Source organism: Cupressus sempervirens, chromosome 1 (assembly GCF_028749045.1).
Source record: "Cupressus sempervirens isolate cs-2001-9-10 chromosome 1, ASM2874904v1, whole genome shotgun sequence".
Taxonomy (NCBI): domain Eukaryota; kingdom Viridiplantae; phylum Streptophyta; class Pinopsida; order Cupressales; family Cupressaceae; genus Cupressus; species Cupressus sempervirens.
In genome coordinates this window covers 887,450,826-887,462,820 of record NC_143118.1, presented here as the reverse complement: position 1 = coordinate 887,462,820, position 11,995 = coordinate 887,450,826, and the positions used below count along the sequence as shown (strand labels likewise).

The window sequence follows — 11,995 nt, the reverse complement described above, 5'->3', positions numbered from 1 at the left end:
TCACATCAAAATTTGTAACACACTACATGAATGTCTCAATAGCAAAGATACACAAAATAAGCTTTGAACACACCAACCAATATCAAACATTTAATTCTTTATTATTCTAGAGTCACTATCTTCCATTGAAGTCTCGAAAAAGAAGTATTGCCATATCTCAGATAGGGTCAAAATCCACGCTACTAGTAATCATAACACATTGTATATAGATTAATTATGTACATCATCCAAAGAACAACATTCTGGAGTTCAAGTTTTGATATCAATGACAACCATGCCATATTATCTTCAACAACTTCTCAACTAAATGAATTGATTTATTTTAAGTTAGGAATTTTACTAAATTCACTCTCTAGAGAATTCTAAGTAGTTTTTAGAGGTTTTCTTTTCAAAGAAGAAGAGGACAAGAAGAGAAGGAGAAGGAAGACAAAGACAAAGATGAAGGAAAGAAAGACACAAGAAGAAAGAACATGAGAAGGAAGAACAAGAAGAAGATGATAACTTAAATAAGTGTTTTTCTTCATTCAACTATAGAATATACAAAATTATTAATAGATTTTTTCATTCAAATTATTAAATTTACAATATTATTCTAAAAATAAGGAAGCTTATAAATCTCTAACTTCTGTCCTTAATCTAATCCTAAAATTGATATCTCTTTACATTTAAAAAAAATTGTATTTGTAAACTATTTCTAATTTTATAAATTCAATTGTATTTGTAAACTATTTCTAATTTTATAAATTCATTGTTGTCCTTTTCAATTTGACTTTTTGAAAAGTTGAAAATATAACATCATTCTTACCTTGTCTGTTTTTTTCCCCAAAACTTTGGATTCTTTCAAAGATGATAATGTAACATTAATGTAAGACATAGATCTATTTTCTCACTGTAGGTTGGTTTATTGCTTGGTGGGCTAATTGGTTGACTATAGCAACCAATAAAAAAACTACTATTTATAAAATAGTCTTATTAATAATGCATCAACTGATGGAGTTGCATCTACAAATGCATGAAGCTAGTTCTAGTTAAGAGCACAATAATTGTTTGCAACAAATCCAATTAGGAATATTCTATCAACCTCCAATAACCTCTTCACACAACCTATGCAATATTGATCACTTCTTTCTATCACATGCTTTCCTCTTGCTTCTCTATTCTTTTATACATTACTTCATAACTCCACTTTCTTTGTTTACACACATTCATATATATATATATGAATGTGTGTAAACAAAGAAAGTGGAGTTATGAAGTAATGTATAAAAGAATAGAGAAGCAAGAGGAAAGCATGTGATAGAAATAAGTGATCAATATTGATCTATATATATATATATATATATATATATATATATATATATATATATATATATTGAGAGAGAGAGAGAGAGAGAGAGAGAGAGAGAGATCTATAATAAGTTTCTCAAGCATATATGTTGACTTGAACACTAAAAAATAATCTTGAGATATTTATTAAGGCTAAGTGCACTAGTACATGACCCAAAAAATAGGTTGTACATAAAGATCTTCTTAGCATATTACTACGAGACCCATAGATAGGTCATACATAGGATAAGTTTGTTACATAGCATAATTAACAAAGCATAAAGAACATTGAAGTACATGAGATATATTTCAAATTTGACAAGAACACCACAACCAAGACCAAGTATTGATCTTCATCAAGTTTAGTAGCAACAAGAGGAGCAAAACTAATAACCCCTGTTCATTATCTAAATAGAAGTGACGTATCAAAATTTGTAACACACTACATGAATGTCTCAATAGCAAAGATACACAAAATAAGCTTTGAACACACCAACCAATATCAGACGTTTAATTCTTCATTATTCTACACTCACTATCTTCCATTGAAGTCTCGAAAAAGAAGTATTACCATATCTCGGATAGGGTTAAAATCCACGCTACTATTAATCATAACACATTGTATATTGATTAATTATGTACATCATCCAAGGAACAACATTTTGGAATTCAAGTTTTGATATCAATGAGAACCATGCCATATTATCTTCAACAACTTCTTGACTAAACGAATTGATTTATTTTAAGTTAGGAATTTTGCTAAATTTACTCTCTAGAGAATTCGAAGCAGTTTTTAGAGGTTTTCTTTTCAAAGAAGAAGAGGACGAAGAAAAAGAAGAGGAAATTGAGGTCGAAGAACAAGAAGAGAAGGAGAAGGAAGACGAAGACAAAGATGAAGGAAAGAAATACATAGGAAGAAAGAACAAGATAAGGAAGAGCAAGAAGATGATGACAACTTAATAAAATAAGCGTTTGTCTTCATTCAACTATAGAATATACAAAATTATTAATAGATTTTTCATTCAAATTATTAAATTTACAATATTATTCTAAAAATAAGGAAGCCCAGAGATGTCTATGTCCTTAATCTAATCCTGAAATTGATATCTGTTTACATTTTTAAAAAAATTGTATTTATAAACTATTTCTAATTTTATAAATTTATTGTGTCCTTTTCAATTTGACTTTTTGAAAAGTTTAAAATATAATATCATTCTTACCTTGTCTGTTTTTTCCCCCAAAACTTTGGATTCTTTCAAAGATGATAATGTAACATTAATGTAAGACAGATCTATTTTAGTTGCAATCAAATAATAAAATCTTATTTGAATAAATTTAAGTCTTGCCTACCTAAACCCGTAGGTGAATCATAAACGGAAAGAAATTGACCGTTGATTTGACTAGTCTGAACAACAATCGACAAAGACAAGATAGTCTGCATATTACAAATCATAATAAAGTTTATTGATAATCCTCAAATGTCTTAATCTTAAGAAAGATGCACAATTGATACTTTTTATATTAGTTTGGAGCTACTTACATTGTATGATATGCTCGGCCAATTTATCTTGGGATTTAGTGACAGTGGTTGAACTCCAAATTGGATGACAGATGCAGAATTTTTTAAAAAAACCAGCTTTTTATTGTTTTAAATGGTGTACGTTGTGAAACCACCTCTTTCTTGTAACCATCGCTCAGCATCTTCTAGATTGTTTGACCCAGCAACATCTCCCTCTTTATAATCCTCCGTTCCTCCTATCCCAGGGTCTTCATTAACTCGCAATTCTGTTTGCAGGGCATTCACAGAAAAAGTTCATCAAAAGTAGTAACAGAATACCACTCTGTGTTCTTCAACCATTTTAAAAATGTGGATCACAATGCTAGTATTCTTATGTTGATCTAGCAGTACTTTGGTACTGAAATTTGACTGTTTTTTAAGATGGTAAGAATGGACAATTCTCTTAAAAAACTGTGGTGTCTGATAAACTTTTTAACGTGACAATTGATGCTAGCAGAACACATTCTTATATACTAAATGATTTGGAGAAAAACTGAACCTCATGATGGTGTGCCTGCTGCAAGAAACTATCACCAATCCAACTAGACCTGAATTCACTGAAACTTTAGTCTAGCTGGAAAGTAAGGTAGAAATCATATAGGAGATGACTGTGGAGCAGTATGTGGATCACAAAGTTAGTATTCCTCTGTTGTCTTAGAAAGTATTTGGTATTGAAACTCGAGTTTTTCTAGATTGTTGGAATGGGTAGCCCTCCATTTAAACTTCTGTGTGCTTGATAAACTTTTTAAGTGATTAGTGATGATACCGTAACACATCCTCCGCTACTATGTTGGTTTGGAAGAAACTGATCATTACATCTATCATAAGAAGATTTCACCAATCGAACTAAACTCCAATCCAAACTAAGTTTTAACTTTGAAAGTAGAGTAGAAAAGAATGGCTGCTGCTATACCTTTAGAGGAGCTGTCATGGAGTGGAAGCCTGCGTTCTGGGAGTGCCAGAATGTTTGGAAGGTCAGGCAGTGTTTTTGGCTCTCAACATCAACACCAAGATGATGATGAGGAGGCTCTCAAATGGGCAGCTATAGAGAGGCTTCCCACATATGATCGCATAAGAACATCCCTCCTCAAACAATCAGAGGGAGGAGATGATCTTCTTCACCAAATAGATGTCAGAGATATGGAGCTGGGGACCAGACGAAAACTGCTTGAAAGGCTTGTGAAGGCTACGGATCAAGACAATGGGCCCTTTTTACGTAAACTTCGCGGAAGGATTGACAGGTACTGGTAATTGTTCCTTTTTTGTTTTCCAGACTTATAGTTTTAATTTTTATAATGTAAAATTTTGGACGATAAGTTTTGATTTTTATGTAATAAAGTTGTTCATTCATTAGCAGTTATTTTGATAGTTTGATTAAAAAGTTTTGTGATCTCTCAAATGAATAACAATTTTGTCTTACAATTCTGTAATTCTTTCAATACTAATGTATTTTTGAAGTACAAAATGTAGGTATAATTGATTTCTCTTTTGTAATCAGGGTGGGCATTACTTTGCCTGAGATAGAAGTCCGTTTTGAGAACCTTAACGTGGAAGTTGATGCATACATTGGAAGCAGGGCATTGCCTTCTCTTTTAAACTATACAGTTAATATGGCTGAGGTATTGACTGACCAAACACATTTCAATCAATAAATCTATGTTGGTGGTATGTTGTTTCTGGATTCAGTTATGCCAGTTTTTGCATAGACTTTTGGGATCACACTTCTTTTGCATTCTTTCATCCTGGCAATGGATCATGAAGTGTGATCCAAAACATTGATACAAAAACTCTCATACGTTCGAATTCAGAAACAAAGGATAATCAACATAATAGACTAGAGAAAATTATATTATTGATTCTTTGCTGTACTCACTGTAAATTGATTTATTCATATCTGATGGTGCCGTTCTTTTTTTTGTTTTCTCTTGCTCAGAGTATTTTGGAGTCCCTTCATTTGTATAAAAGCAGTAAGAAAACCCTAACGATTTTAAGGGATGTCAGCGGTACCATAAAGCCTGGCAGGTGAAGATAATGAATTGAAATATCCATTGTTGCAATATATTTGTTAAGAAATGATTTGAAGAGCTTCAGGGAATTAATGAATAACATTATGCAGAATGACACTGCTTCTGGGTCCGCCTGGTTCTGGAAAGACTACTTTGCTCTTAGCTCTTTCAGGAAAACTGGACTCAGCACTAAAAGTTAGTCAATCTGTCTAGCTTAAGCCTCTTTTTTCCCCTAAGATCGTCATTTATAATTTATAAACCCAAAACTGTATAAACGAATTGACTCAAATGATAAGAATGTTTCAGGTGAGGGGAGAAGTAACGTACAATGGACATAGGATGGATGAATTTGTACCTCAGAGAACGTCTGCTTATGTCAGTCAGCAAGATTTGAACATTGGAGAAATGACTGTGAGAGAGACCCTTGACTTCTCTGCTCGATGCCAAGGAGTTGGTGAAAGATACGGTAATAATCATACTGGTAGTACTATACTTATAGTAACAAGTAACAGAAAAAGAGGGTCTTAAGAGGAAGGAATGTATTGGTTGCAGAAATGCTATGTGAACTATCAAGACGAGAAAGGGAGCAGGGGATCAAACCAGACCCTGATATTGATCTCTTCACCAAGGTACTATAACAGAGCAAGTCATTAGAGTTCAATTTCACTTAACTATGTGCCTAATATAATAATAATTCTTTGTAATTTTACAAGGGGTCATTGATATCTTTTCCTGTAGGCTGCAGCTATGGAGGGTCAGAAGTCCAGTATGATGACAGACTATTTTTTGAAGGTGGGATGGTTTTATATGGAATGAATATTGAAGTTTATGATATTGCTATATGGATTTAGCTGTGTAGTTTCAAGCCAAGCTCATTGATTGTGTTTCATGAGTAGTAGTTCACAAGAGCCCATCCTTCTTGAGAATGAATTATTCATTTAGCACTCATTGCATCTAGGTGATGGTCATAGAAGTGAAACAGTAGGCTTTCTTGGAGGTCGCCTATCCCACTCGAACATGTTTAACTATGGAGTTTCTTCCAAAGTCAAGCCCTCTTAGCTTGAACAACTACTCATGAAATATGGATTAATCAATTTAACTCAAAAATTGCTCAATTGAATCCATATAATAAGTTAGATCTTTGGCACTAGATTTGTTTCTATAACTATCCCATTTTGTAGGAATAACCAGAATTAAGAGATGGTTGTGAAATTTGGGCAGATTTTGGGGTTAGAGATATGTGGGGATACATTGGTTGGAGACGCTATGACAAGAGGAATATCAGGAGGTCAAAAGAAAAGAGTGACAACAGGGGAGGTACTTGTTGGACCTGCAAAGGCATTTTTCATGGATGAGATCTCAACTGGTCTTGACAGCTCTACAACATTTCAGATTGTGCAATGCTTGAGACAAAGTGTTCACGTATACAATTCAACAATGCTGATTTCACTCTTGCAACCTGCTCCTGAAACCTTTGAACTCTTCGATGATGTCATCTTACTTTCAGAAGAGCGAATAATATACCAGGGCCCCCGAGAGTCGGTTGTGCAATTCTTCGAGTCCATGGGTTTTGTTTGCCCTGAAAGAAAGGGTGTTGCAGATTTCCTGCAGGAGGTATATTCATCACCATTTTTTATCCTTGTCCAGTGCCAACTACATTTCATTTTAACTTTCTGCCGTTTTTTATTATGCTCACCATTTGGCATTAACAGGTAACATCTAGGAAAGACCAAGAGCAGTACTGGGTTAATAGAGGCCACGTCTACCATTACGTAACTGTGAAGGAGTTTGCGGATGCATTTCAATCCTTTAAAGTTGGTGAAGAGTTGAACTCGCAACTAGCCATTCCATTTGATAAAAGTAAAAGCCATCCCGCAGCTCTTACAACTGAAGAGTATGGTTTGGGCAAGATGGAACTTTTTAAGGCCTGTATCGACAGAGAGATTTTGCTGATGAAGAGAAGCTCCTTCATTTACATCTTTAAGCTCTTCCAAGTAGGTCCATTAGGTTATACTGTAATTATCAGCTTACATTAGTTATTGGGTTTGTACCATAAATTTTCCCTAAATCGTTTTGATGTTTTGCAAATTTTATGATGACAGATTACAACCACTGCCTTGATTGCGCTCACAGTTTTCTTCCGCACAGAGATGCATCATAGAAATGTAGCTGATGGGTCAATTTACTTCGGTGCTCTGTTTTTTGGGGTTGTTAACATAATGTTCAACGGCTTTGTAGAGCTAGCTATCACCATGGCTCGGCTTCCTGTGTTCTACAAGCAGAGAGATTCAAAGCTGTATCCTGCCTGGGCTTATTCACTTCCTACATGGGTTATGAGACTCCCTCTGTCACTGATGGAGTCTTCCATCTGGGTCATTCTCACCTACTACACCATTGGCTTTGCCCCAAATCCAAACAGGTATTGGATGTGGCTATTCATGAAATTATCATTGGCACAATCTATTCTTGATCCAATGATGACTCTAATCCATTCTCTGATGCAGGTTTTTTCGACAGTTTTTACTCTTACTCATCCTCCACCAGATGGCTCTGTCGCTTTTTCGCTTCATTGGTGCAGTTGGACGAAGTCCTCTTGTGGCAAACACATTTGGAATATTTTCACTTCTGATTATATTAGTTCTTGGCGGATTTATTGTATCCAGAGGTGCCATACCAAATCAGCAGAGTATCACTTGACATATAAAGAAATATTAGGAATAATCCAGACTTGAAATTATTTAACATTCCTTGCGGATTTTATGTTTGCAGATGATATTAAGCCCTGGTGGATATGGGGTTATTGGATATCTCCTCTCATGTATGCTCAAAATGCCATTGCTGTTAATGAATTTCTATCAAGCCGTTGGCAAAAGGTTAGGATGGGAACTCAATTAGAAATTTTGCATTCCAGGAGCAATTATTGTTTGTGCTGTGTTGTTAAAATCTCACGATAATGTTGTATTGGTTATTTTTTACAGCCAGGAAACCACATTGGTACAGCATTGTTGGAATCTCGCGGATTGTTCGCTGAAAGCTACTGGTATTGGATGACCATTGGAGTACTGGTAGGATATGGTGTTCTTTTTAATTTGCTCTACACCCTGGCACTGGCATATCTAAAACGTAAGTTGAATTATTTGAACCTCACTACCACTTTATATCTAAATTTAATTACATAACCAATGGGAATTTCAAATAATTCAAGAAAATATTGATCTGTATATCCATGCAAATAACATACATGATTCTCACTTGTGAAGCTTTTGGGAGACCTCAAGCATTGATTCGAGAAGAAAACCCTGCAGACAGAAAGGGGGAAAGTACACAAACTTCAGAAGAAATTTCCTCAGTTGGAAGTAAGTTTGTTTCAATTCTATGAAAGATAATAGGTTTTTTCTCGATCTGAATCAAACTTGAATTGGGATTTTCACAGTTGCAGTGAAAAGGGGAATGGTGTTGCCTTTCCAACCTCTGTCAATGGCATTCGAGAATGTCAGTTACTTTGTCGACATGCCTTCTGTATGCTCTCTACCCGTGGCTTTTCTTCTGAATTAGATCACGAAACTTTTTTTGTCATTTTCACTCAAACACTATGTTCCATCATCAAAACAGATAGCAATGAAATGAAAGTTATAAAAAATTATTCAAACTAAATTGCATTCTTCGGCTGAACATACTGATATTCATAAGAGAAAATGGTTTCCTGTACGTAGGAAATGAAGCTGCAGGGAGTAACAGAGGATAGACTCCAGCTACTGCGTGAAGTGAGTGGGTCCTTTCGGCCTGGCGTGCTTACTTGCTTGATGGGGGTGAGTGGGGCAGGGAAGACAACATTGATGGATGTTCTTTCTGGAAGAAAAACAAGGGGATACATTGAAGGATCCATCACAATCTCTGGTTATCCAAAACAACAAAAGACTTTTGCTCGCATTTCTGGTTACTGTGAGCAGAATGACATCCATTCTCCCAATGTTACAGTTTATGAGTCCCTAGTTTATTCTGCTTGGCTTCGCCTTCCAAAGGAGGTTGATCCTCAAACAAGAAAGGTATAAATTTGTAATTGGACACTGTACTATTTCCTCCTCCATCACTCACTTTTCTCAGTTTGAATATAATGTGGGTGAGGTTTATCAAAATGAAGTAGGGTTTTGAAAAATGAGGGTAATTTTGTGGAATGTTGCAGATGTTTGTAGATGAAGTGATGGAGCTGGTTGAGTTAAACAATCTGAGAGAATCACTAGTTGGGCTTCCAGGAGTGAACGGTCTTTCCACAGAACAACGCAAGAGACTGACAATTGCAGTTGAATTGGTGGCAAACCCTTCCATCATTTTCATGGACGAGCCAACATCAGGTTTGGATGCCAGAGCTGCCGCCATTGTTATGAGAACTGTGAGAAACACTGTGGATACAGGAAGAACTGTTGTCTGCACCATTCACCAGCCTAGCATTGATATCTTTGAGGCCTTTGATGAGGTGGGTGTGGGTAAAATTACCCAAATATAGTTCTAGGTAGTTTTATCATAGGTTCTCTAGAGATTTCAATTGAAAAAATGATAGTAAATCAAATGAATGTGGGTCTCTGCAGCTTGTGTTGATGAAGCGCGGAGGGCAGATGATATATGTGGGACCTCTTGGTCACAACTCTCAAACCCTAATCGACTACTTTCAGTCAATTGAAGAAGTTCCCCACATCACACCAGCATACAACCCTGCCACGTGGATGCTTGAGGTGACCTCTGAAGATACGGAAACGCGTTTGGGAGTAGATTTTGCAGAAATATATCGATGTTCATCCCTTTACCAGTAAGAGCTCTGTTATGAGATTTTTTTACCAAACCCTAAATAGAATCTGGGCATCACGTCCTATTAACACAGAAGAACTAATTTAACTGGAATCGAAATGTTAACGGGTGCAGACAGAACCAAGCTTTTATAAAGGAAATCAGCACACCTGCTCCAGACTCCAAAGATCTATATTTCGAGTCACAGTTTTCTCAGCCTTTTCCAATTCAAATATTAGCATGTCTATGGAAGCAACATCTATCATATTGGAGAAATCCGCAGTACAACGTTGTTAGATTCTTCTTCTCTCTCGTCTGTGCTTTGTTATTTGGCACCATCTTCTGGAAAATGGGGAGCAAAATGTAAGTTGCGTACCTACACTTTTTTTTATCATGGTTGCAAATTTTAAACTTGTTTTGATGTACTCCTTGATTTTTAGATTAGATTGTAGATTAGTTTTTGAATTATATTCTGATCTGTCTGACAAAGGGAGCTAAGAAATAAAAAGTATCATATTGATAAATTATTACTTCGAAACTTAATATGCAATCTAGGTCAGAAACTAAATTTTAGTCTGATATTATTGTTAATATCGATGATTACTTGAAAGTTGATTCGGGCCATGATCAACATATGCAGAGAAAAGCAACAAGATGTGTTCAATGCAATGGGATCAATGTTTGCTACAGTTTTGTTCATTGGATCGAACAATGCTAATTCTGTTCAACCTGTGGTTGAAGTTGAAAGAACTGTTTTCTATCGAGAAAAAGCAGCGGGAATGTACTCACCTCTTCCTTATGCTTTCGCTCAAGTAAGAAGTACTACGTCCCTGCCTCCCTTCCTCCCTCCCTTTAGTTTGTGTATGAATACTTTGGTAGACATATTAGGTGAAAAATATATTTTATAAGACGATATTATCATACTTTTATAATTTAGAGAATTATAAGTTGTTTTTCTTGGATTTGATAGTGTGAGGATAGTTGAATTCAAAAATAATTTACAGTTTTCAATGATATTCACGAGAGACAAATGATGACTTTATATTGCAGATGTTGATTGAAGTACCTTATGTATTTCTCCAGTCACTGATGTATGGGTTAATATTATATGCAATGATCGATTTTGATTGGGCCACAACCAAATTCTTTTGGTTCCTCTTTTTCATGTTTTTCACCTTCTTGTACCACACATATTATGGGATGATGACTGTAGCTCTCACTCCAAATGCCACCCTTGCTGCAATTTTCACCTCTGGCTTCTATGGTGTCTGGATGCTTTTCTCTGGTTTTTTTATTCCACGCCTTGTAAGTACTTGAAATATTATATTCAACCTTCTTGCTTATTTATTTCAACTTTGGTCTTGGTTATTTCTCTTAACATTGTTCTCTTCCTATATATGAGAATTGATTGCAGAAAATCCCAGTGTGGTGGAGATGGTACTATTGGGGATGCCCCTATGCATGGACTTTGTATGGATTGATCACGTCTCAATATGGCAATGTTGTCACTCTCATGACCAAAGCTGGAAGCAATGAACAACAACCATTAGGCAATTTCTTAGAGAGCTACTTTGGATTCAAGCATGACTTCTTGGGTCAAATTGCAATTGGTGTTATGGGTTTTGCATTTCTCTTTGGCTTCGTTTTCACATGGGGCATCCGAAGTATTAATTTCCAATCTAGATGATCATTCATGAGCTATACAAATCACATTCTATGTGACAATATTATATTTATGATTGTTATTGTGGAATTTGTACTTCTCTTTGCCTTCTTTCACGTGGACTATTTGAAGTATTAAAATTACAAGCTAGATGATCACATATAAGCCACACAAATCCCATGCCACATACCAAGGTCATATTTGCAATTATTATTATGGATTTTGTAGTTATCTTTGCCTTCTTTCACGTGGGTTATTCAAAGTTTTTTTTTTTTTTTTTTTTGGATCGGTAATAGGATTATATTTTATTGATATAATATGATTTACATGGAAAAAAAAAAGGTCCAAATTCTCTATCTTTGAGGACCATCATTTACAATATGCCTTATTCCTCCTATACTACCATTACATTGACGCCTCTTAATCAGGCTTGTAAACTTTTAATATGCACACTCAAAAACTATATGACTACTACTACTGTTATCTTAGTCATGATGAGCTCAGCATAGCCGACGCTGACATTCTTTCACAAAGCCAAAAAAAAAAATGTTTTTGTTGATTGCATTCTCCTTCTCAGAATTTTACGCCATATTCATTGCCAGTTGACCTTCGTTTGTTCTGCCTTTCGCTCCACAAGTCCTTTCCAAAAAAATATGGCAA

General features: G+C 35.4%; 1 protein-coding gene and 1 long non-coding RNA gene across 3 annotated transcripts; one reads left to right on the top strand and one right to left on the bottom strand.

The window, feature by feature from the left end:
• Nucleotides 1–2,650: 2,650 nt before the first annotated feature.
• On the bottom strand, nt 2,651–8,191 carry LOC149580682 (uncharacterized). 2 transcript variants are annotated; one of them, XR_016354085.1, is made up of 3 exons: nt 8,132–8,191; nt 2,867–3,111; nt 2,651–2,761 (listed from the first exon to the last, which is right to left on the bottom strand). It is a non-coding gene; the product is annotated as an uncharacterized LOC149580682 (long non-coding RNA). The 2 variants fall into 2 exon arrangements; XR_016354084.1 differs by lacking the exon at nt 2,651–2,761 and having other exon boundaries at nt 2,769–3,111.
• Nucleotides 3,105–11,425, top strand: LOC149580681 (pleiotropic drug resistance protein 1-like). Its single transcript, XM_089792787.1, has 22 exons — nt 3,105–4,125; nt 4,383–4,503; nt 4,818–4,906; nt 5,001–5,085; nt 5,197–5,356; nt 5,443–5,519; nt 5,629–5,682; nt 6,112–6,504; nt 6,603–6,884; nt 6,993–7,309; nt 7,395–7,555; nt 7,660–7,763; nt 7,869–8,013; nt 8,151–8,246; nt 8,324–8,409; nt 8,604–8,936; nt 9,074–9,364; nt 9,477–9,694; nt 9,808–10,035; nt 10,313–10,484; nt 10,723–10,977; nt 11,087–11,425. The coding sequence occupies exons 1-22, from the start codon at nt 3,782–3,784 to the stop codon at nt 11,357–11,359; spliced, it is 4,284 nt and encodes a 1,427-aa protein (XP_089648913.1). The 5' UTR covers nt 3,105–3,781; the 3' UTR covers nt 11,360–11,425.
• The last annotated feature ends 570 nt before the right edge of the window (nt 11,426–11,995 follow it).

Bases quoted from the DNA above. Each gene is read 5' to 3' on its own strand.
- LOC149580681 (XM_089792787.1), top strand. From the start codon at position 3,782: ATGGCTGCTGCTATACCTTTAGAGGAGCTGTCATGGAGTGGAAGCCTG. The intron at 5,086-5,196 runs GTTAGTCAATCT...AGAATGTTTCAG, and splicing joins AACTGGACTCAGCACTAAAA to GTGAGGGGAGAAGTAACGTA. The intron at 9,695-9,807 runs GTAAGAGCTCTG...TAACGGGTGCAG, and splicing joins CGATGTTCATCCCTTTACCA to ACAGAACCAAGCTTTTATAA.